This window comes from Xyrauchen texanus, chromosome 23 (assembly GCF_025860055.1).
Source record: "Xyrauchen texanus isolate HMW12.3.18 chromosome 23, RBS_HiC_50CHRs, whole genome shotgun sequence".
In the NCBI taxonomy this organism is placed as follows: domain Eukaryota; kingdom Metazoa; phylum Chordata; class Actinopteri; order Cypriniformes; family Catostomidae; genus Xyrauchen; species Xyrauchen texanus.
The window spans coordinates 21,059,860-21,086,698 of NC_068298.1; the positions used below are offsets into that span (position 1 = coordinate 21,059,860).

Consider the following 26,839-nt stretch of genomic DNA (forward strand, 5'->3'; position numbering starts at 1 on the left):
AACCATTTACCATAGATTTATGCAAACGTTCTCTATATATACACACACATAACAATCACCATTTACATTTAACTGCATGCCACCTACATGCACACACATTTTCACCCCCAACCCCATATCAATGTTACTGTGACTCGCAGGCTGCAAATAACAACTTGACCTAAGAATGTCCTTATCTGGTCCAATTTGGATGTAACATCACAGGGGTGACACACATAAAAAGATGAAAATCGCATGCAAATTGCACTGTGAACCCCCAAGTCTAGTTACAGAACATTTAAGCATTCAGAGTCAGGAGTAGTTTAACTCAGTTCTGAGCCCATTCTGGAGCTAACAGACCTTCTTGTACCTTTATAATAATCCATTTGGTCATTATCCAACATTATCAACCATCACACAGACTGGCAGCTAATGTGAGTCAACTGCTCAATGTCATATACTGTATTTGTCGGAGATTGTATATGTGTTTTTGGCGACCACGTGCCATGCCTTTCAATGCGGTGTGACTATAATCACATATGCATTAAACGGATGGTTCACCCAAAACTGAAAATTCGGTCATCATTCACTCACCCTGACAAAAGGAGATATTAGGCAGAATGTTAGCCTTAGTAACCAGTCACTTTCATTGCATCTTTTTTTTCCCTCCATACAATGACAGTAAAGTGACTGAGGCTAACAGTCTGCCCAACATCTCATTTTGTAGGAGAAAAAAGTAATACAGGTTTAAAACAACATGAAGTAAAATGTTTGTGTGAACTATTCCTTTTAAAAATGCATATTCTGTTCACTAGATATAAAAAAAGAAAGGAATACCCAATATACGGTAATACTGTACAATGTACATCCATAAATTAGGAAGGAGTAGGATTATCTGATATTTCCAGATCCGTCCTAAAAACCTGCACACAGGGGAACGGGCTTCAGATAATCATGCTTGTTCAGTGCTAGTATCTGTGCTTGGTTAGTGAGCGTGTCCGAGGGGAGGCAGAGGCAAAGAAGGAACAGCTTCAAAGGCTGATGGTCTGGAACGGTGGCCCAGCTATGCCCAGATTGAAAAAGGGACAAAAGCAGTTAGAGAGAATTTCAAGGAAGCACACTGCAAGGATATGTATGCTTGTGAATGCTTGAGTGTTATAGCATATCAGTGTGTATGTTAAGTTGGTCTCTGTGCAATGTTTGTGCGAGTATGTGTGTAAAGCCACCGTAATGTTCATCTGTACCCTTACGGGCAGGGGAGTCTGCAGCTCATATAGAGCACAACTTCAAAGAGACACCCCATAATTTCCAAATCTGTGCCTACCTCCTCGCTTTGCCATGCTAATTAAAACTGCTACTTCCAACTCCTCCAAATCCCACAAATGTCAAAAGTTACATCTTTACCTCTCCTCTTATCAACTAATAGAACATCTAAGTGTGCCAGCAAACTACTGATAAAAGAGAGTGAAGTGCATTCCTGCTTTGTTATTTAGCTCTGTTATTTTCAAGTGCTGTGTTTATTAAAGTTTTCCAGCACATAAATCAGCTACATCTTGGCGGAGGATATGAAACGTGGAAGAAATTATGAACTAAGTGCTGTGATGAAGCTAACAAAGCGTTTAATTTGGAGAGGACCTGTGCGCTTGACAGTGTGATGACAGAAAATTATGGATCACAGCTAGCCTTCATATGCCCTCTGTCCTTTCACAAACAACACTGAGTTTTTTGGCATAGACTGTTTTTAAGCTCATACAAATTGTGAAATAGACTGAAAGCAAATGTCAAGTAACTGGAATTTTACCATTTGCAAAAGTCATCAAACAGTGCTTGGACTATAAATAGCTTACTAATGGGCCACTTATTCAGAACGCATTAATGCATTTAAAAAAAAGCTAGAGGCAGCTTAACGAATGGAAAAGCAGGTGTATTTGGATTCTTAAAAAAAAATCCTTGACACAGCATCTTAAAACATTGTGCTCATGGAATGAGCAAGATGCATCACAATGGTCAAAAATGTCCATCTAGTGCATAAATAGAAAACAATTCCGAACAAGTGCAGACTGACGCAAAAATGAGTCCTCTGTGAACGACCCCGTTCAACGCTGGGAGAAAAATGTGGCAATCATCATATTGTTCAAATATAATTTTACGTAACTTCTGTTGGCTTTGATAAACGTCTTGTTTCTTGTGCATGCAACAAAAAAGTACATGTTTTACCATGGTTTTTGGATATGTCTAAAAGTATAGAGGTAGACCAGTATATAGGTTTTGCCAATTAACTAGTGCCGAGAGTAGCTTTTTGGTGTCTATGGCGATAGTTGCCGATAGTTTTTTTTTTTCATAATTTCAGCATTTCATAATAAGAGTTCCGGTGTGTTTCAAGCTTGATTATGCTTAGAAGTCCTACGTTATGCACCAAACCATTTTTTTTCTGGTTATATTTGGGATTTTGGGAATGATAAACTACATCTGGGATTTTATTCATTTAGGACTCTTTGTCTGTGCCTGTCATAGTAAGGAAAGATTAAGATTTTTTTTTTATTGGCCGATGAATCGATATCAGCCTTTCCCACCACCTTATTTATCGGAATCAGCAAAATCCACAATTGGTTGACCTCAGTCATAGTATTCTTTTAAGTAATTTGAATTACCATGGAAATACCATGGTATATGAATAAAGTAATCGCTCATTACAATGGTACACTCATTATCAGTTTGGAACTACCTGTTACAATCACTGTATCACGGTACTGTCTTAGTACTTTTTTCTAAAGAAGAGTACAATGTATTTGTTAATCACACACAAGCTCTGTGATTATTGAATATAATGTTTTTATTTGCCTGTAGGTTTGATTTATTGGTGAATGGTGGCGTGGCATTGACGTTAAGTTTCATGCGGGCTCCATACCCTGCTGTATATCGCACGGTATGGTTGTCATGCAGAGTGTTCTATGTGATGGACACGTTGGTGATGAGGAAAGAAGAAAGAGACATGCCAGCCTGTGAAGTCAACAGCCTTGACAGACCCTCACCCCGAATCATAGCATCACCAATATCCACCTTCTACCGTTCCAGTCCTGAGGCCAGCCCCATCATTCCTGAGACACAGGTGAGTCATACTGCATTACATCTGAGAGTCAAATATGTCTCTGCACATTATTCCTAAGAATAAAAATAAGTTTGATTATGAGAGAGAGCTCTCTGATTTTATTCACATACTGTACAGTCAGGAATACCAGACATTGTTAACGCCATGCAGCTTTTGGTTCTGTATTAATCATTTCAATGGCATACAATATCTTGATCTTTTGGCAGAAAGACATATCCATTCCTACTTGTAAATTCTCTTATAATACTTTATGTGGAAATCAGCAGGGATCAGCTGTAATGTGTAAGGAGTTGAGTGTATTAGTAAGCATTTTTACCTAAAACAAAACAAAACATGAAATTCCCAAACTCAATCTAAATGTGTGAAGTAAAAAATATGGTAACACTTTCTATGAAGCCCATATTTATAATGCATTGTAAAGTTATTTCAATGCAATAGTAATGTCTCATAAGACACCTTATAATATGTTATAACTTCTCATAAATAATTGTAACCACGATTATGATACATTACAATACTTACCTATTCATAGTTTTACCTTAGAGCATGTGTGAGCAATCTATGGCACCAATGCTGGCACATGGAGGGGTAATCACTGGCACACCAGAAATGGTGAGAAAGTAGTAGACTATTTTATTTATGTAAATTCCGCACCTGCATTCCAATCTACAACTTGATGTAATTCTTCCTCATGGTCACACAGCTGGGTTCCAATCTGAATGGGAGGCTAATCAAAAAGTTAGACTGCTGTATACCCAACAGACTCATGCTGCGTGTGCAAGTTATTTGCGCATCACAAGCCATATTTATTTAATTTTTTTGTAAACGCTCCCACTTTGCTTCAGTCAGTCTGTACGGGTGACAGCCTACATTCAATGTTTCGTTTGTTTATTTTTGCTTTCAGAACAACACGTGATGTAATAATGAAAACACAAAAAATTACATTAAATGATTAAAGAGAAAACATTAGCCTACATCATGGGGTTAAAAAAATCTGAGACAATTCACAATATAAATTAAACATGGAAATACATTTTTAGGATTTTGCAGTTGCGATAACCGAAAACGGCTAAATAGTTGATCAGCTTGTGATGCTCGAATGGCTTGCACGCGTCTCGTCACACTTAAATAGTGTTTAAATGTGCTGTGTGATCATGAGGAAGGATTAGATCAAGATGTAGATTGGAATGCATGTACGAAAAACTTAAATAAATAAAATAGCCTGCTCCTCTCTCGCTGTTGCTTGGGTGCTAGAGATTACATGAATGCAATGACATAATATAAGAATTATTTAAGATTCCACACAATTTCGTGATCAGTAATCAAATAAGCTAATTTGTGACATTAACTGTGTTAACTCATTTTGTACAAAAGGACAGGTTTTCTTTTATTAAAGCACTTTAATATTTGTACACTTTCATAGATGCTCTGTGAAAATTCACATGCATCGTAATCATCAGATTTTGCACAATTGTTTCACCCAAACTGTTATGCTGATAATGTCATTTATAATGCAAAATAAATGATTAAATTAGAAAAATGCAAAATAGAAAGATTTTCACAAGTGGACTCAAACTTTGGAAAATCACATACATGGGGTTGGTCGGCACAGCCATTGAACAGGAAAATAAAAAATGGCACTCCATGTCAAAAAGGTTGCCGACAACTTGCCTTACAGTATAATGCATTATAACACCAGCAACATCCAATTTTATCTGCAGAAGTTATAATGTTTATATATACAGTATATATATATATATATATATATATTTGTAATATACTGTATATAATAGGTATGCTTTAAGTAAAGTTATAAAAGCAATGTCTTCTTATACACAGCCATAAGATATTTTTAAGTGGTTATAAGACATTACTTATGCTGGAAATTATTTACATTACACATGCACAAAATTCAAAATAACTCATATTCAGTTTAAATTTTAGATATATTATGAAAAACACTTGTAACGCTTCAAGGTTAAAATATAATCTATCAGAAACTATTCATAAAATATGTATGTTGATCAATCTTGTAGCCAATCTTCTAGGGTTTGTTACAAGTTTATGTTATGGCTGTTTATAAGAAGATATTGCTTTTATATACAACAGCTAGTTCTGGTCCTCGAATCTGATTGGACGAGAGATGGGCCGTTCTAAACTAAAGTGTAAGAACAGTGCATATGTGTTAAAAGCTATTGTATGTGAGTCTTTTTACATTTTCTTTTTACATTACATATGTTAGCCAGCAGGTGGTGGCAAAAGATAATTTTTGTGAGTAATATGAACCAGTTAGGTGATGTGAAGTGAATCCGCGTCAGCCACTGTTAACATACAACAGCACTCTGTGATCGCTCTTATTACTACTACACTACGAAAGCTAGAAAATAGCTTTAAAAGGTTTTGGTGCAGGTTTTAAACTTCAGCATTAAGGCTCATCACAGCTGAGAGACACAACAGACTGATTTATTACAGAACTCAAGGCGCTTACCTCTTACTGGACTTTCCACATTGGAGAGGAAATACTGTTTAAATGATGGAGAAGATTGTGGTCTCTATAGTGAAAGACTTTTGTGCACCGGCTACCGAGAAATAGGGAGAAATACCCCTGCTTGGATGGCTACTTTTCCACTGAAAAACTTTTCTTTCTCTCTCTCTCTCTCTCTCTCTCTCTCTCTCTCTCTCTCTCTCTCTCTCTCTCTCTCTCTCTCTCTCTCTCTCTCTCTCTCTCTCTCTCTCTCACACACACATTGTTTATCCAATAACTTGTTTAAAACAGCACAAGCCGTGATACTATTTCTGAAGTGACATTTTTTAATTACTAACGGAGGCTTGGATGCATCATTTGGTTTGAACCAAGTCAAGTCAAGTCAAGTGGTTTTTATTGTCGTTTCAACCATATACAGTTAGTACAGTACACAGCAAAACGAGACAACGTTCCTCCAGGACCATCAGATTCTGATCCATCACTTAAAAAAGTATTTTCATGCACAAATGCGTTTTTATGACCGTACTCAGTTTTTCCTTATTTTAAAAATGTACTTGTTCATTGAACTGTTGTATGTAAGCAATAGCACACTCCCAATCATGCTATATGGCCCTAAATCAGCAATGCTGTGATTACCTACGGCACCCAGCCTGCGGCCGAATCACAGCAGTGATGTAGGGCCATATCGCACTCTTGCACGTGTGATATTGCTGAAGTAACTTTACTTAAAGCAGGCAAAACCACTTATATTATGATCATGTTATAAAGCCTTTTGACTGTTTACACTATGCTGCTTTTGCATGACAGCACTTATATGATTAACTTATTAGCTTCTGCTGTGTTAAAACTGCATGTTACTTGTGTTGGAATGCATTATACTCTAAAGTATAACTATGAATAGAGGAAGACTTAAAATGTATTATAACTGTAGTTATAATTATTTAGGAGACGTTATAACTTATTTAACCCTTGTGCATCAATTAAAAAAAGTTACACATAGGTTCATTATGGACCAAAATGGCCATGTCCAAAAACTGTCATAAAAATATTATAGATTTATATTTTTTTCCACTTTCACTGACATAATTTTTTTAACCAGCATCAGCTCTAATCATAATGACCAAACATTCATTCATTTTTAGAATTTTAACCCTTTAAACGCTGTTTTGTTTACATAATGCCACTGTTGTTTTTTTAGGAAAAAATTAAAAATAGTAATTATTTTCAATTTAATAGATGCTAAGCAGAATTTTTTTCTTTGATTATTAGAGCCTCGGATATGTCAATGATTAACAACAACATTCATTTTGATGCTTTCATATTTTTTATGCAGTATCAGATTTAAAAAAAAGCTACCACTCAGGTCCATAATGGACAAAAATGGCCATGTCAAAAAAGTGTCATAAAAATATTATAGAATAATATTTTTTTCTACTTTCACTGACTTATATTTTAACCAGCATCAGTTCTAATCATAATTACATTATTTTAACACTTTAAACGCCGGTTTGTTTACATAATGCCACTGTTGTTTTTTATAAAAAATATAATAATTATAATTATTTTCAATTTAATAAATGCTAAACAGAATTTTTTTTATTTTTATTATTAGAGCCTCAGACACATACAAACCACACTCTGAAATCCATACCAACACACTCACACAATTATATATTCATAATGTATCTAATTGGCTCTATAATATGCATAAGCCAAAAACAGCAGAAAACAACAACAAAAGCGATGATATGCCAAACCTGAAAAAATGGCACGATCTGGTAAAAAATATTTAAAATGTAAATTTTGAAGCCTTGCCAACATAATGAAAGCATGTTAAACAAGATTGCATAATTTTATAGTTAAATGGCACTGGGATTAAAAATCGCAGTTTTAATGGGTTTCAATGTGCCATTTTTGTCCAAAACGACGCTAAGAGGGAGTATTTTGTGTAACTAGTGCAAAAAATATTTTTTTTTAAAGAAAATAGGGAGAAATATTTAAATTCAAATAAAAATTCACACCTGTGGAAAATTTTATGCAGTTAGCATTAACACAGACAAAGTTATCAAAAAAACAAAACTGAAAAAGCCAAAAATGTCCACAAGGATGCACAAGGGTTAAAGGTGTATTATGAGACATTATGAATGCATTATAATGCATGTATAATGCCTTTACAATGCATTATAAATATGGTCTTTATAGAATTTGTTACCAAAAAAGCATATATATATTGAATTTATGAAGCAGCAATGCATTTTGTTATAAATGATGACAAATGTATAAAAATTTAAAATATAAAAGTATTGTAAGAATGATAATAAGAATTAAATAATTAATACTTTATTGGTTTATTTAGTTTAGTGCTGTACATTTTTTCACCACCCTTACTGGATGCCCAAGGGAATTTACATTACAATCTTTTAACTTTCTCTCGTGCAAACTCTTTTAATCACAGGTTCTTCATGAGCAGACAGCAATTCCTGGAAGTGACTTAGTTTTGATTTACTCGAGTTCACGTGCCTCAGCCTACAAACCAGTTCTGAAGGTCATTATGACCCAGTCCAATGTTCCCTTCGGCTTGGCTAAGGTCCATCTGATGGTGGCTGTGGAGGGCAGAATGTTTCAGAAGCAGTTCCCGGCTTCACCCCTGCTGTCCTACACCTTTATCTGGGACAAAACTGATGCGTACAGCCAGAGAGTCTACGGTCTAGCAGAGGCTGTGGGTAAGTGGTGGAACAATGAGAGGAAACTGAGGTCTATATAAAGCCCTCTGTGTATGAATATATTATTAACTTGGACTGATTTAAACCAAGAGACAATTAATCTTTTCCACCCAGATAATTCTGTGACACTGGCGAGATGAATTTTTCTACAAACTGAAAATTAAAGTCAAGCTGATTACACCAAGAAGACTTAATTTATTGTTATGATCATAAAGGCTATAAGGTTGAACTGAATATTCCAGGAACTTAAACTGATTGTTGTTAAAGGTATATAAGACAGAAAATTAAGGAAAATTCTACGGTTTATTTTAATACCTGCACATGACAAAATGAATGATTTATACATTGCTAAAAATACACATAGGTCTGAATCCTTTTTTGCAATACCAACTTTGGATCACGATTAAGCAATAAATAAAATCCATAAGCGTCTGCATTTTTTAAGGCCATCTATATATTGCTGACTGTTTGCATATAAACTAAGGAACACCAGCTCTCAGAAGGTCACTGTCCCATTTGGAATACATTGCTTAGACTGGACTCATTGAAAGTATATGGTTTGCTAAAGTATTTCTTCCCTAATGATGCTGTAGGTGCTCTGACATAGTTACTGCATCAGTTTTCCATTTACATAAATGGAATAGACAAGACAGATTATACTGTTTGTCAATGCCACATAAACTGTGCTAGTAAGAAATACTTCAAAAAGCCACATATAGAATTAAAATGTTTAAAATAGTTGTCATAAAATCTTGAAATATCTCCAGATATTTATGGAGATGATTTTCATTCAATTGTAAATTCAAGGTAGGTGGAAAAAATGATATTTATGGATAATAGATAACTTTTGCCCTGCTTTTTATGCTGTAGTATCTGTGGGCTTTGAATATGAATCATGCCTGAATGTGATCCTATGGGAAAAGCAGACAGCCACACTACAGGGATATGAGCTGGAGGCCTCCAACCTGGGTGGCTGGACCATGGATAAGCATCACATCCTGGATGTGCCGAAAGGTGAGAATCTCTTTATTATTCCCCGTGAGGTGGTTCAGATGGGCCATGTCCCCTTGCCAACTCAGGGGTCAGCGCCTCTACCTAGATTCATCGCCATAAATATTCATCTTAGCGTGAAATATGGTTCATTGCCTCATTTGCACATAATAAAGCAGAGTTTGAAAGGGCTAATCGCTCACAGCGATGACAGATTAAATCGGAATCATTAACACAGTGTGCCAAGTCAGAGCTGTGCTCTCCAACATACTGGGGGGTGGCATGATTTGGCTGAATTAATTTTAGCCAGTTTTCAGGCAGAAAATGCATACTTATAGCTTAATTCTATAAAAAAAGCGATTTAAACACAACTGCGAGTATGGAAATGTTAAATTATTCCACCTGATGTTTCCTGTTCCCTTGTCTTCATAATGAAACTGGGTGACAAGGAAGCCCATTCTGTCAGTTTAAAACATTCACGTACATAATGCCATCTTTTTATTCATTTTAAATGATTGTGATATACACAGTTTGAACCAGATCCAGCAGTCTTATTTTACTGCACATATTGAAAGAGAATTCAGCTCTGCTGCACATGATAATATCCTAAAGACAACACAAGATTAGACTGACACTATTCAGGTGCAGTTGTCTCAGGTTATTATTCTAGAATTTGTTAATGTGACACCATCAGATTTTGCCTTACCTGAACCAATGCTTTACGAAGAATTTAAGCCTCTTTTTGCTTGCTGGCTAAATGCCAGTTGGCCTTGTAATTTCCACACCCTTTAATCCGATGACCTGCCGAACAAATGGTCATGGCTGTCTGCTCAGCCCTTATTTTTGCACCTCTAGACAGTTTATCTTGTCTAAGCACCATTCCTGCACAATATGAGTTTAAATCCTCATTTTACACCTCAAGCGCCAGAGTGGATTAAACCAATTGCAGATTTTCAACAATATAGAGGCTTAATTCATTATATTATTTTTTATTATACAGTTATTATATGAATGATTTTGGCATTATTGTTTATTGATATTTGGCATGATTGCATATGTTACAAAAAATCCAAGATGGCAGCTAGTCTAAGGTCTGCTCAGTGTCTCTCTCTGGATTGATTTCATTTAAATGGATTTTATAGTACTTTATTCCTTTTAAGTTGTAGTTTTCAAGTTGTACAAGTCATTTATATGGAAATTTCATCTTGAACTTTTAAGAAGATTGTGGACTACTATGAGTTTAAAAATGACACTACACCTTTGCTCTGAGCTAATTTTGCTAACCTGAGCCTGATCTTACTGATCCTATTAGCCCAGGCTAAACAGAGCTAGGCAAACGGGCTTGAGCCTGCTACATTCTCCTGGAGCTTGGGATAACCAGCCTGAGCCTGCTACATCTTCCTGGAGCTTGGGCTAACCAGCTTGAGCCTGCTATATCCTCTTGGAGCTTGGGCTAATCAGCCTGAGCCTGCTACATCTTCTTGGAGCTTGGGCTAACCAGCCTGAGCCTGCTACATCTTCTTGGAGCTTGGGCTAACCAGCTTGAGCTTGCTACATCCTCATTGGAGCTTGGGCAAACCAGCCTGAGCTTGTTACATTCTTTTGAAGCCTGGGCTAACCAGCCTGAGCCTGCTACATACTCCTGGAGTTAGGCTAGCGGGCCTGGCTTGCTTCATTTTTCTGGAGCTTGGGCAAACCAGCCTGAGTCTCACCCATCATCCTGGAGGCTAGGCTAACGGGCCTGGCCTACTACATTCTCCTGGAGCTTGGGTTAACAAGCCTAAGCCAGAAACATCATTTTGGAAGCTGGGCCATACTCGACAAGATAAACTGGTACTGTTATTAGTCATCTTTACTATTAGTAAATTCATGACGATGGCATCTTTTTTAATTCTAATTTTATTATCCCTGTTGGTCACTTGGAACTTGAAACCAGGCACTGATCCTAGGGTGAGTTGTTTTAATAATATGGTGGGCATACAGGAAACCTACTATAGTGGCACAAAAACCAGTATTGACATGCACCAGGAACCATTACACTTTTGTTGGAACCTGGACTTCTGGATGGATTTGTATTGGGATTTGCCTAAATTGCAAAATTTTTTTGCTTTGTATAATTTGTCTTTCTCAATTAATGACAGGCATTACGTGGTTTCAGCATATGATAGGCCAGCTTTAAAATATGCTGTGAGGTGCAGATTGATTATTACACTACTCCTACTTCTATCTGGAAATGTGCAGCCCAATCCTGGCCCCTGTTTGCAATGTGTTTCGACCCCTGCTGAATTTAAATCAATGCCTGGACTTAAATTTGTTCATCTAAATGTTCGCAGTTTACAACCCAAAATGGACATGGTTAGAATATGGATTGAATCTACAGATGCAGACATAGCGATAATTTCGGAAACATGGTTGAAGAATCTATCTATGTTAAAACATCTTAAAATCCACGATCCCGGATCCGGGATTTAAAATTACGTCAGTAATAATGTACTTCCAATTTTAAATGTATGCGGAGGAGTTATGAGCTCATATCTGGTACCATTTGAAAGCTTAGAATGTCTACTTTCTTGAGATATGCATCACTTTGGCATTTGTTTTACACTAAGTAACTTATTTACAATAAATTACATAGTTCCACCCATCAAAAGTCGTGTCATAATTATGTGCGTTTTTGAATACGCATATTTCTCATATCAGCTCAAATATGACGCACATGTACAAACCATGTATCAAATGAAAGCTCTCATTGCCAGTAAGAAGTTCCAATAAGTCTTTTTATTGAGGTATAATCACATATCTAATACACTTCGAATGAATCATGAAGTATACAATCAACATTTGTAAACATACAAGTGAACTTATTGAATATTTGCCGTGCTACTCGCACTAGACAGCACAGTTAGCCACAAATGCTACATAATCCTTTACCTTAGGTTATTCTCTGCAAAATGAGCCGTTTTTCAGTGTTTTCTGTGGTTGTGTGCCCAAGTAATCCCTCGATATGTCACGCGAGTGCAGAAACACCACAAAGTAATGTTATATGATATTCAACAATCCAGGAAAATATGTAAACATCCGATCCGGATAAAGCATATATTGCCGTAAAGCTTAGACCCTCCGCTTTCCGGCAATGTCTCTCAAGATCAAATAGACCAATCAGGGGCTGTGATATTGCATCCTGACTGTGAAGTGATCACTTGGTAGGTTACGTCACAAAACACACAGACGCGTCTCACCAGACACCTGAGCGCATATTTACCACTTTCAACAGTGTTTTATGTAATGACAAAGGGTTTTCTGTAAAATTACACTGGGATTTTGCATTTATAGCACTGAATATGGGTATGGGGAGACTTTAGATTTGGGTAGGCGGAAAGTACACCAAAAAAAGGTAATATTCCTCCCTTCAAATAAATTGAAATAGATATTAAATAAAACATGATACAGACAAAATTCCTTTTTCAGGTATTTGCTGACATCTAGTGGAAACAGCCAAAACTGTCTGCTTGCTGCTAGGGTTTACAGGGCTTGAATTATACACTTTCAAAAATGAATTTATATTAAAAAAAAATCAAAAAGCGCCTCTTTTTTAGGAGGGTTATTACTGTTCAGACAACATATATTTAATTTTTTATTTTTTTTTTAGCAGTGTTTTATGCAACTTCAAAGGGTTTCCTGTAAAATGACACCAAAACTGTGTATTTAGGCCAAAGTATGTGGGAATGGGAAGCTTTTTAATTTGGGTAGGCCAAATCCAGGCGGAAATCCCCAAAAATGGCAAGGATCTTGTCAAGATTTGGTGCATCAGTTGTTTTGTCTGAGTCTCTCTGTAGGCAAATGGAGTTTTTGGCCATAAATGTTGAAATATTTAAGTCCCTTTCAATAACTGTTGTGGGGTGTTATAGACCTCCATCGGCCTCCAGGGAGGCTTTATCAGGCCTCCAGGGAGGCTTCTTTTGTCCAGACTAAACTATAGGGAACTTTTATTGGCCAGGGACTTGAATTGGGACTGGCTAAATGTTGTTTCTGATGAATTTAAATCTTTCTGTGATTCTATCAGTCTTAGCCAGTTGGTAAATGTACCTACAAGGCCTAATCTCAAAAATCCTGACAAATCTACTTTAATTGACTTGATTTTAACAAATGTCCCTCATAAATTTTTATCTATGGGTGTCTTTTGTAATGATCTGAGTGATCATTGTGTTATTGCTACTTCGAGAGGCAGTAAAATACCCAAATGTAAATCGCAAATTATTAGAAAGAGAAATTTGAAAAATTTTAATGAACAAGCCTATCATCATGATTTATCTTTGCTTAACTGGGGACAGCTTGGCCTGTTGCCTGATGTTGAACTTGCCTGGACACTTTTTAAGGAGAATTTTGAGAATATTTTAAATAAACCTGCTCCTTGGACAAAGCACAGAGTGAAGGGACAGGAAAACCCTTGGTTTTCTCCAGAGTTGTCAGACATTATCCATCAGCGAAATGTGGCATGGGCTAAAGCTAGAAATAGTGATTCTGCCACTGACTGGTCCATTTTCAGACAACTAAGAAACAAATGTACCTCTCTTATTAAAAAGGCTAAATCAGAATATTATTTATCAGTCACAAGTGAAAATCTCAATAATCCACAGAAATTTTGGAAAGTCATCAAGTCTCTATCTGTGAATAAAAGTAATGAAGCCCTCCCAAAATTTGTCTTAAAAAACTCTCTCCCAGTCTACGACAGAGTTGATGTTTTAAATTGCTTTAATGAGCATTTTGTATCAGTTGGTTCTCTGTCCGAGTCAACAGGAGTAGTCGCTGTCACTCCATGCACATACTCCCCAGTGTTTTCTGGAGAGCTTTTTAATTTTGTTTCTTTTACTGTGCAGCAGGTGCATGGAGCTCTTAAAGCGTTAGATCACAGAAAACCTCCTGGACCAGATTTAATAGAGCCTTATTTTTTGAATAAGGTGGCTGATTTTGTTGCTGAGCCCCTTACAATTCTTTTTAATTTGTCAATTCAAAATAATGAAATACCATCAGTTTGGAAGTCAGCTTTTGTTACTCCCTTGTTTAAAGGAGGTGATCCAGCAGTTTTAACTAACTACCAGCCTATATCTAATTTATGTGTTTTGTCAAAAATTTTAGAATCCCTTGTTTCAGACCAAATAAAAGAGTTTTTATACTCAAATGAACTTCTCTCTAAACTGCAATCAGGCTTCAGGAAAAAGCACAGTACCATCACTGCTGTTACAAAAGTAATTAATGACATACTTGTCGCCCTTGATAGAAAGCAATTCTGTGCATCACTTTTTCTTGATCTGTCGAAAGCTTTTGACACAGTGGACCATGCTGTTTTAAAGCATAGGCTTCTTTGTTTGGGATTGTCTGATTGTGCAGTTTCCTGGTTCATGAATTATCTGAGTGACAGGACTCAGTGTATATTAAATGTGATGGTCTATGTTCTGCATTAGTGAAGGTCCACAAGGGGGTGCCACAAGGCTCAATATTGGGTCCTCTCCTGTTTATTATGTATATAAATGAATTGGGCCAAAATGTGTCGGATGCTAATATGCATTTCTATGCTGATGACACGATTATTTCTTGTTTTGGATCGTCCCCAGCTAAAGCGGTTGAGTCTTTGCAGAAAGCTTTTGATGTGGTTCAACACACGCTTATGCAGCTTAAACTGGTTCTCAATGCTTATAAGACCAATCTGATGCTGTTTAGTAATACTAAGAAGGTTTATAAAGTTCCTCCTTCTGTGTTCACTTTGACTGGAAGTGTCATAGAGGTGGTTCATTTTTATAAGTACCTTGGCATTTGGCTTGATGATGCTCTCACTTTTAAACCTCATATAGACAACCTTGTGAAGAAACTCAAACTTAAACTGTCTTTTTTCTTTCGAAATAAATTTTGTTTTTCTTTCAAAGCAAAAAAAAGCAGCTAGTCACTGCAACATTTTTATCTGTCTTAGATTATGGTGACCTGGTGTATAGGACCGCTTCAGCACAATGTCTGCATAAGATTGACACTGTTTATCATGCGTCTCTGAGATTTATTACGAATTGTAAAAATTTGACCCCAAAATTTGCTCTTTGTTCCATTTGCCCAAACAGAACTGGGGAAAAGGGCTTTTGTCTACTCCGCTCCTTCTGCATGGAACTTTTTGCAAAAAGACTTGAAATTATCTGAACTCATTTCCTTAAATGCTTTTAAGTCCAGATTGAGAGAACCTGAATTGACCTGTTTAAACTGTAAATGTTTTTAATTATTTGTGTTGTATAACCTTTATAAATGTAATTGATTGTGTTTTTGCTGCCTCTTGGCCAGGACTCCCTTGAAAAAGAGGTTTTTAACCTCAATGGGACTTTCCTGGTTAAATAAAGGTTAAATAAAAAAAATAAAAAAATTATAACATGTAATAGTTTATACTGATTATCATCAGTTAATAGTGCAATTAATTGTTTTGCCAAATCCAAAAGGATGCATTGTGCATATCATTGTACTTAGTAAATGTCCATTTCCATTATTCAAAAATAACCATTATATTTTGATGATTGTCATACTGCTTCGTTTTTTGTTAGCTGCTAAAGTGCATAATCTTTTAGTTAAATGTTAACTGCATTGTTTCTTTTTTCTTTTTTGCTTTTTCTGTGAACTAAATCTGTCAAAAACCTCACAGACACAGTTGAAAGTGGTGAAATAAAAGACTTGGAACTGCATATTCTAATAGAGAGCACTGAGGCATTGAGCATCTGTCATAGAGCTTTCAGCTCTGTTAAATATATAACATAACATGATCTTCTGTTCTTTTTAAAACAACTCATAACTCTTAAGGCCTTAATATACTTCCATAGAATTTCAAAACAGCCGAGCAATGGTGTACTTTTTCCAAACATTCAGACACCCGCCACACCGATGTGGTTTAAATATGAGTATGCTACATGTAAAACCTTAAAACTGTGTTATCAATAACTTTATCAATCATTCTGAGTAGAATTCACATGAGGTTATTGTAATTTATTAGTCACTGATACCATTGCAATGAGTGTACAAAAGTGTTAATGTGCAGAACAAAGATAAAACAATGATGATAGAGACATATCTTACTTTGGGCAGATGTGTGAATGGCTTTTGATGCAGATGGCACATGAGTGAATGGCACTAGAGAGTATTTGAGAAGATTTGATTCCTTAAGTAGACAAAAAAAAATAATAATAATTAAACAAATCACATGACTTGGTCTTGGAAAATGTCTCTAGTTGAACGTTCGTACAGATGCAGGTACATTTGCACCAGCTCACTAATAACTCTGCACATCGATGTGTTCATGTTGACTGATTTTGACTCACTGAACAATGTTCAAAATTAGCCATCTGCCTCAAGGTAGGTGGAGCTCTAGGTCACACCTACCGATGATGTGGACCAATGACAGGAAGTTGTTAAGCAGCCGATAAGAATGTTTCCTAAATTTTGCCCCAGCGAGCTGTTACGAACTACCGAAACGCACTCAAGTACACCTTCTTTTTGGCCAGATTTTGTTGTAAATGACGTCACACCCATTTGTTCTTCAATTTCTTAAGAAGTATATTGAGGCCTTTAGCAGTTAGCAGTAGATTTGTGGTTAGGTAATTTTACACAAGGTGACTTATTATAAATCCACATGCTGTAAATCTTCTTAAGATTCATATTATAGGTTTACTCTGAGAAGAATGGCTCTTAAAAGAGATTAAGACATAAATCTGACTCCCCCTGGTTATTTCATCTAATATTAGATGAAAGCTTTTGCATGCTGCCTTTTCCTCCTTTACGATTAGTGCATTTCTGTACATCAGACAGCATGCATGAGATGAGGAAAAAATGTTGTCTTGGAGAACATGTCACAAATGTAATCAAGTTGCGTAAGGGGGCTCTTCTTTGACAATCCCATTTGTCTCGCTGCATGAAGAGACACTCATATGTGCTCCCAGATTGTGTCCTACATGTCTGATCAGCAGTCAACAGCCATGCAAACTTTGGATGTGAGCATATGTTGCAGTGTTACTCCCTAGTGCTGAGCTTTTATCTGTCCTTATAACAACCATTCTCTAGGTGATTTAAATTATTTATCATACCCTTTATATTGGTGTTTATTTCAATCTTTTTTCTGAGATACATTTTTCCAATAGGGCAGCGTGCCTTGTCTGAAGCTTTTTAGGAATGTCAAAGAACACCTGGATGATTGGACATTCTGCTTGTTTACTTGACATTTACCAAATAGTTGTATTTATCCCATTGCTATTTGATCAGCATATTTGCTTGGTGAATAATCAATAAGCATAAGCATAGCATTACTGTAGTTGACATAGGATACAATTTCCATTTTGTTCATAGATGTTGACACATTCTTGAGAGTGGCTAAAACAAATCAAGCCTTTTACCTAGAGGGGAATAATGAGCCAATATTGTTCAGGTTAATCATGTGTGTGTAATTACATAATTACTGAGTAATACTAATGAACATGATACTTTAAATTTAATTATTCTGTGATGCTGCTTGTAATTATGCATTGTTCTTGTTATTAATTATACTAAAGGGATCATATAATACATGTTTTTATTATTTGTTATTTTTCCATGAGGTCCACTTTTAATATTAAGATGGTTAAAATTAGTAATTTGTCAAGTATGTGTGCCAAATTGCATCATAATTCATAATTTATTTATTTTTTATTTTTCTCTGAGATTCCGTTTACGCTGAAATAAAATATTAACTTAAAATTCAGTAACTGTTAATGTGATAACACAAGTTTTTATTCAAGTAAAGATATTTTTTAACATCCCTTAATCAATGTTGAATACATTAAGTTACACCAACAAAATTCACAGTCTTCCCACCTCTTCAGGGACTGTATACATGTTGATCCTTTGGAAGGATATGCAGAGCCACAGGTGCTACATTGAAAAGGGGTAACCTGCAATTGTTGCATTAGCTCAAGGATCAATATGTACATAATATAATCCATAAAATGTATTTGAGTTGATGTAACTAAATTTGTCAGGTAATTTAATCAGGTTAAATAACATTTTGGAATTTAAAAAAAATCAGTTAATTTTGATGCTACCACATAATGGTAATGTTAGTTAGATTTTCTGGTGTAATAGGATTAATAGTATCTATTCTTCTTCCTTATTATCTCACTGTTACACTGTAAAAGTTTATGCACTGTTAACTAAGTAAAACTATTTTTATTTTAATAAAACTTAATTGTCCCTAATCTGTTGACATTAGTCAGTATGATTATGTTTTTCCCACTTTGTAAGATGCAACTGGTTCTTCACGCATTATAATTAAGTTTACTGGACTTAATTATTTGTATTATTTTGAATAATAGAAGAGGCTCTCTTCCGTTTTTGAGCATGTGCTCATGCCACGTGTTCAAAAGCAACTTCGCTTCACTGGACGGTCTGGGACTTCCATTCCCAAATTCCCATTTTGTGTGGGTCAAACGGCCGTAAGTTTTACACCAACTTCATCAGTACATACATATATAAAGGAAAACTGCAGTAAATGTAATAATGTGTAGTCAGTTGATCGTTATCACAAGATATACTCCAACTGGGTGATCAGGCCCCGGACGTGAAGTGAAACGATCTTGTTTTATTCTAAAGATATTGGAGCATGATTTCTGTAAAGCGGTTGGCTGCTTTAAGATAATTAGCTTTTCAGTAGCATTTTTTTATTTGTTGCGTAGCGTTGACAGAAGCTAAACTGCGTGGACCCGGTGATTACTGTCGCCACCAGTTTTGATTCAGAATTAAAGATGTCCGATTCACAATTGAATCATTAATTTGAGTCGGTTCTTGATAATGAATTGGACACACATGATAGCAAAGCACTCTGAATCGGTTTGCGACACAATATCAACGATTTGTAAACCAAGCGTACGCGCTGTTGAATAATTTGAAGCGTTTTCTCACCTCCAGCACACTAACGGAATATTTTAAAACACAGAAAACAATAACACTGGTTGCAGTGGATATTTATCTACAATCAATGGAAACCAAACCTGAAAATGCATCCTGTCATTTGCCAGTGACGAAGAAGTTCTTTATTAAGTTCAGCACATCTTTACCTGCAGCCCTACTACCTTTTATCACCCAAAGAGTATCAAAAAACTTAGTGGCCTTAGAAGTTAACAAAATTGTATGTTGAGAAGATGGTAGGTTCGCTAGCCAAATTTTACAGGGTTCCTGTGGATCCTTAAAGTCTAAAATATCTTAAACAATGTAACAAATGTATCAATTATCATTTAAAGTGGTCTTAATTTGGGGCAAATAGACAGTATTTGTGATATGACCTAATGTGATTATCAAACTTCAAAAGAATTAGATTTAATATAAATGCATGTGCTGCTTCCTTCTAAATGAAAATGTGGCACTGTTGTATTTTCTCCTAGCACGCGGTGGCTTGTGAATATTTCCAGCCATATCGTAAATTTATGACAAGCGATCACAAATGATCAATTGTTGATGATGATGATAATATACTGTAGTGTTGATGAAATTGACTATGTTTACTTTTAATTATTACTTTTAATCATATTGTATTATGTTGCAGATTATTGTAGGAGTGCACATTTTATTTCCCTTATGTGTTAAAAAAAGTGACAAAAATGTCCTAGTAAACCACCTAAACTGCCAAAACACACACGCGTGTGTGTGTGTGTGTGTGTGTGTGTGTGTGTGTGTGTTTTGGCAGGTTTAGGTGGTTTACCAGGACATTTTTGTTATGTTACAAACTGGTAATTACTATAAATGTAGTTTATAAAGACTATTCTATTGTCTCCATAATTCAAATCCCTTAAAAAATCAAACTAAACAAAGTTTTTTGAAAATGTAAAAATGCAGAAAGTTTTTTTGTGAGGGTTAGGGGTTAGAATCTATAGTTTGTACAGTATAAAAATAATTTTGTCTATCGAGAGTCCTCATAAGGATAGCCGCACCAACCGCGCGCGTGTGCGTGTGTAAAACATGTTTTGAGTATTTTAAACTTACAGATACCCTGTTTAACTGCCATAAGATTAAGTAAGATTCTGTGATACATAATTTATTTTGAGATCGTGTGGTTTTGTTTTGATAAGGGTATACACTATAATACATTTATTTTTTTCAGGTCTTGAAAAAGGTCTTAAAAACTCTTAAATTTGATTTCCAAAACTCTGCAGAAACCCTGTTTTGAGTAGCTTGCCCAACTCGGGATAAGAGCTTCACTTGAAGGGGTTTATTTTGCGATAAAGACCAACTAACTGTACATTTATACTGCTTATTTCACAGCTTTTTAATAAATAAATTAAATGATCCATTGTTTGGAGTAAACATTATTTTATTATGTGAGAAGAAATAGCACAGAGTGATATGAGAGACACATAACAGAGACATATAATTTCATTGGTCAATGACAAATTGTCAACACATTGTGGTACTGCTTGAAGTTTGGCTTGAATTGGTTTGTCCCTTGCATGATTTGGATGGTTTATTTCTTCAGATTTCTGAAGAATTCCAAAGAGTTGCATCTAAAAAAATCTACTGAAGCTTTCCTTTGGGTCATTGGACCACCATACTCCACGTTTATTGACATTTTCTAAATCCGAAAAGGGAATGCTTGACAAAACACTCTTGTCTACACTTTCTACACCACGCTAATACAAAGGTATGTGAATAATTAACTTACATTTTATGTCTACTAATTGAATTTATAGACTTATTTTACCTAATAAATGTTTGATGCTGTCCATACAAAATTATGAGTTGTAAATATATATTCTGCCTTAAGTTTAACCAAAGTCTTCTGTCACAGACTCTTTATTACTCCCTAAAGTTAATTTATAAAGCTAATGTGTTATTGTATCTCCATTTTCATAGACACAGGATGTCGCTGCAATGCAAACCGTTGTGGTTCATGTTCTTCCCATTATCCTTGGAGAAGAAGACTCCGGATTCTTTCACCTGAGTTTTGTAAGTGTATATAATTATGTTGGATCTAATATCTGAATATATTGATTTGCTTAAAAACAATGTTAGGTTTATTGTTAAAATTTCCAAAAATGAAAATGTTCTCATTATTCACTTACCCTGATGCGTGAATGTCTTTCTTCAGCAGAACACAAATTAAGATTTTATATATGCAAGTACACACGTGCCAGCACTTTCACGGTCCAAAACTCACATTTAGGTAGCATAAAAGTAATCCACACAACTCCAGTCTTCTGGAGCAAATTGATAGGTTTGTGTAAGAAAGTCGATAATTAAAACGTTTTTAGCTTTAATTCTGTGCTTACGTCCCAGGCTCTGATGCTGTTTAAAATGGCTGAACTCTCACGTCATGTTCATTCTTCTGTTTTAAATTAGTGCAGCTTCCATATTCTTGCGTGAACTCACCGACATACGTCACACAACAGCTACGTGAAACCTCAACTGCTGGCAGAAAGTGCTTTTTAAATGTTAATAACGTTTTAATTATCGATTTATTATTTACACAAACATTTGCTTCAGAAGACATTCATTGATCAACTGGAGTCATGTGGATTACTTTTATGCTGCCTAAATGTGACTTTTGGACCAAAAGTGCTGGCACCCATTTACTTACATTGCTTACTGCATTATAAGTACCTGACAGAGCTCCATTTTCTACTAAAATCTTTATTGTGTTTTGCTGAAGAAAGACAGTCAAACACATCTGAGATGGCAATAATGAGATAATTGTAATTTTGGGGTGCACTATTCCTTTAACGCATTGCAGAACAGTGGGGGAAAATCAAGATTGGAAACTACAGTGCAGATGTAAGAAATGTTAATCAAACTACTACAGTAAACCTACAGACAGTAAATGCAGACAGCAGGAAAATCCAGCTTTTGCTGGTAGCTGTGTTTTGGTACATGGGAGCTGGTCCAAGCAGGTCATGTGCTTGCCCAAGCAAACAAGCTTGACCACCTTGAGCTGTTATGACCAACCAGCTGGTAGCTGGTCCAAGATGGTCTCCCAGCATGGATATATATATATATATATATATATATATATATATATATATATATATATATATATATATATATATTACTCATACACACAAATGATTATTGCACAATTGGGTGGAGTTATGGTTGTATTGTTCCATCTTCACAACCCCATTGCTTTCCTGAACGATGCAGAGCATTTTTTTTTATTTCTGACAGATGAAGTCCACTCTTGAGGATGCATCTTTTAAACATGATGATGATGATGTGAGAAGGCAAGCCAGCTCTTTTTAGCCTCCTTATGAATCAGTGCTTTACAAGAAGGAAATGTTTACTGAAGTCACTAGTTGAAATAACAGGAAATGCAAAGAAATTGATTCTTAGAAAAATATAACTTCCAACTCTACTGTTCACACGCAGGGCTGTTACAGAGGACTTCGCTCAGATGCATTTGGGAATAGTCATTCCTGAAGAATGTCCAAGGCCTGGATTAGCCCAGTTACACATACAGCCGTCTTCATCACAAAAGTATTCTAAGGAGATGTTGTTCTTGATGACCTGGGAAGTTACCTAAACGCACATGTCTTTTGTTTGGCCTCGCATACAGACTGCACATGGACTATCCAGCAGGCATGAAGAACACTTTCACTTTGTGCAGAGGGTGATGTTGCAATAGGCCAGAACAAAATCAGTCCAAAACTGCTGGCCAGTGAAAATGTTGAGTAAAAATGTTCACCCTAACCCAAAAATGAATATTCTGTCACTATTTACTCACACTCATATCGTGCCAAACCTGTATGACTTTGTTTCTTTACATTGAACAGAAAGAGTAATCTAGCACAATGTCCAAGCTGCTCTTTTCTATAAAATGAAAGAGCAGCTTGGACATTCTGCTAGATAACTTCTTTTTTTGTCCCATGGTTTGGAACATGGTTTTGGCAAGTCACTTAAGTTTTTTGTGAATTGTCATTTTGAGTTAACTATCCCTTTAATGAAATGTATCTGTCTGTTTGCATGTTGAAATGTGTTAGCAATCCTTCAGAGAAGTGTCTTGCATACAATTTATACAAAGAGCTTTTTTAAGGAATAAATCAGCGTCTGTGTTGACTTTAAACAGTGTTGTCTTTTTTTTTTTAGAATAGTATTAATATTTTCAGTGTAGAATTTGAAATAACTGATGAAATGTGTCTGATGAGGAGGAGGGCATTGCTGGGGATGAGTTTTCTGGTTTGAGGTCAGTCCAGTGGTGCCCCGGCCTGAATCGGTTGGGGGAGGAGTGCGACTAGGACGAGGGTGTGGCCGGGCCACATCAATCAGCTGATCAGTGGGAGAGCGAGATAAAGGGGAGACGGAGATGCCAGTTCTAGAGAGAGAGAGACACACACTGCATGTGTATCTGTGTTTTTCTTATGTTTTATGTTGCTTTGAGTTTGACATTAAACTTTATGTTGACTGTTCAGCCAGTTCCCGCCTCCTCCTTGCCCATCCTTGAACTGTTACAGAGTCATATCTGTTAAGTGTGAATAAGTTATTTTCCTTAAAGGTATGAATAAGCATTTAAGTTGTATTGACTTAATTTTCTCAAGGCAACAGGTTTCCTGAATTTAAGTAGATAGAACTCAGAAAAACTCATTAGTTTTAAGTTAGTAAGCTTAACATTCTTCTGTAATTGTAATTTAAGCTTAAATTAGTCTTTTTTCCCACACTTTTTTTTATTAAAGTCAACTAATCACATTTAACAGTGTACTAGGCAGGCCAGGTTTATGAATGCCAAATAAGCATCACTGACATGTAAATGTTGGTGGTCAAATCCCATCAGTAATTCAAGAATTAGGGAATTAGTCTTTTTGCATCTTGAGGCCTTTGCACAGCCTTTAGTTTCAATACCAACCTGGTCTCATAGAATTAACTTTAAATACATTAATACAAACTGTCTTGTACGTGCCTCTTTGTATGTTTCACTGCAGTTTCCTGGTGAAATGAACACTAGAGGCACTACAACAACTGGGTAGTTTAATCATTGTCACATAAATCCTGAGTACAATAGCTGATTTCGATTTTTAGGAAAACTTAATTTTCACCCTATTGGACGTGAATGTGTTAATGGCAATAATTCGCGTTTCTTTCTAAGTGAAAGGCCATTCGTCTGCGATTCGCCTCTCATTATCAGGTCGCCTTTGGTGTGTAAAGGCGTTTAGTTTAAATAGATGGTCAGTGGAGAGTTCTGAAAGTAACACAATATTTTCATAGTACATAGTACAACTAATTTAAAAAAAAAAATCAAGGAGGGTGATTTCTCATGAAATTAACCTTTTAACGTAATACGGACACTTTTTGACTATTATAAAAATGCTATTCCAATCAATATGGCAGATGTGTTTATTTAAAAAATATATTGCACTCTTCTTGCTCCAAAATGTTTGTTTTAAGAGTCAAAACAAATATTCAAACCCAGCATCCATTAATCATGTCAGTGTCTGTACAGATGCAGACATACAAATCTTAGTGTACAGGTTGAAGTAGGAAGTTCATTATTATCTAGGTTCCTATTCCTGTATTTGAACAGCAGTTCATACACACAGTGTGTGGTGCATAATGAGATTAAAAGCGACACAATGCAGTAATTTCACAGTTTGAGTTTGTGAGAAGTGTCATTGTTTTGTCTTGCCATCAAGGTCAATGACTTTGTTGAGTCACACTTAAAAGCAGCCACCCAGACCAATTCATCTTACTTAACGGAACATCGTAGCACTCTGAATGAGAAAGCAAGCTTCTATTGGCCCAGGCATTTACAAGATCCCCTCTAACCATGTCTTCATTCCAGTCCTCCTCTCAATCAATTAATCAATGACAGGGCCTAATCAAGCAGGGATGATGTGCAATGCACCCTGCTTTACTGCACATGGGAAAACATTTGCCATCAGTCACATGCAGTTCAGAAAAGCAGAGGGTTTGGTGTAATTTAAGCACTGTGTGAATTAACAGCTGATATCAGCCAGTGACAGTATACAACATTTGCAGCTAAAGTGACAGTTATCACACTGTAGAGGAATGCCCAATGAGGCTTGGCACTGGAAATACTTGATTCATCACTTCAACTTGCCACTGCACTTGATTGGAGACACAGGCTTTTGTGCATTCTCTGAGCTTCCATGATCTAAGACCAACCTTGCTCAACTTTGCTTCAGCCACTTTGTCTTGTTTACTCCACCAAATATCATGAAATTTCAGATGCACAAGCAGAGATGGTGCCTTGAAAAAATATTTCAAACAGAGCGGATTCAGTCCTATAAATTAAAAAGGTGATGGTGTGTAGCCACTGAGGTAGCTTGTTACTGAGCTAGAAATGTGGTGGCCAGCCAGTGAGAGCACAGTTTATTGCAGTGTTATTTAAGTGATTAATAGGCCAAAGCTAGTGTTGAAAGTCTAACATGTTGCTTGGTATGAATAATTTATGGCCCTGGGCATGGCACATTCCTTTGAAGATCCTCTTTGAAGCCAACCCCAAAAAGAAATAAGTTAAATTTTCACATGACTGAAATATTAATCTGTGATGACCCAAGCTCTTAGCACAGTCTTGGACTGAAAGTGGTCTTAAAGTGATTGAAATGATCAAAGGTTTTAGGATGGAAGCTGAGATCTATGGGAAAATAAAGCACACAGCAGTGAAGACAATCACCTCTTAGGTGATCAAAATGTCTCCACTTGGTAGATTTAATGCCTTAATGCCTTTTGGATCTTGCACATTTGCGACAGCTTTTCTCTGCTTCTACAGCACGAAACAACACACTGCATAATATCCATAAAACAAAATGGCAATGATTCTCTTGTCAAAAAGTTTGTACTTTATTTTTGTCAAAAAGCATTGCTTTTAAGTTATTAAATGAAAAAAATAAAATAATAATAATTTGTTTAAACTACTATTGAGACAAATGTGCTGAAACATTGGCAATGCATGTGTTTTCGACAATGGAAAAATATTAATGTTTGGTATATTAAGATAAGGTCTTATAATGCCTGTTATTAATGTCATCTAATGGTGGATAATGGATAACACAGGCCAATAACAAAGCAGAAAAGGTGCCATTCTGGTTAAAACTAGACTACAGAAGAAGGAATGCAATTTATTTCAAAAGTTGAAGTATAATCATCCATATTAATGAAAATGTTCATTATGGTAGTTCTGCTGCCTTTAGCAAATTAATTATTTTTGGAGCTTTCTCATCAAAGTGCTATATCTACATAAATGGAGCTCCTAAAGAAAGTTCGGAAAGATCACAGCACTAAGTGCCCTCTTTTCATAGTGATGTCCAGGACAGGAACTTTCATCTTGAGTCGAGCTATATGCTTAGGCCAGACATTACAGACAGCAAGGAAAACCCTTTTTTCCACATCCCTTTTATAGATTACATGAGCATGTCAGCTTGTGAGTCAGATACGATTTACATTTCTTTTTCAAATCAAAAGTACTTTTTTTCTGACAAAATTAGATTTTTGTTTCAATCATTGATATTGTAACATATAATTTATTATATAATATACAGTAATGTATATCTATAAATTATTGTA

At 35.9% G+C, this 26,839-nt stretch overlaps 1 protein-coding gene across 1 annotated transcript in view; it reads left to right on the top strand.

Annotated features, from left to right (window-relative positions):
* The window catches only part of si:dkey-237h12.3 (teneurin-3), a 197,961-nt gene that overhangs the window by 146,545 nt on the left and 24,577 nt on the right, over positions 1-26,839 (top strand). The window contains exons 17-19 of the mRNA XM_052089353.1: positions 2,827-3,088; positions 8,029-8,296; positions 9,167-9,310. Coding sequence (XP_051945313.1) covers positions 2,827-3,088; positions 8,029-8,296; positions 9,167-9,310 — 674 coding nt within the window. The remainder of the gene's footprint in view (positions 1-2,826; positions 3,089-8,028; positions 8,297-9,166; positions 9,311-26,839) is intronic.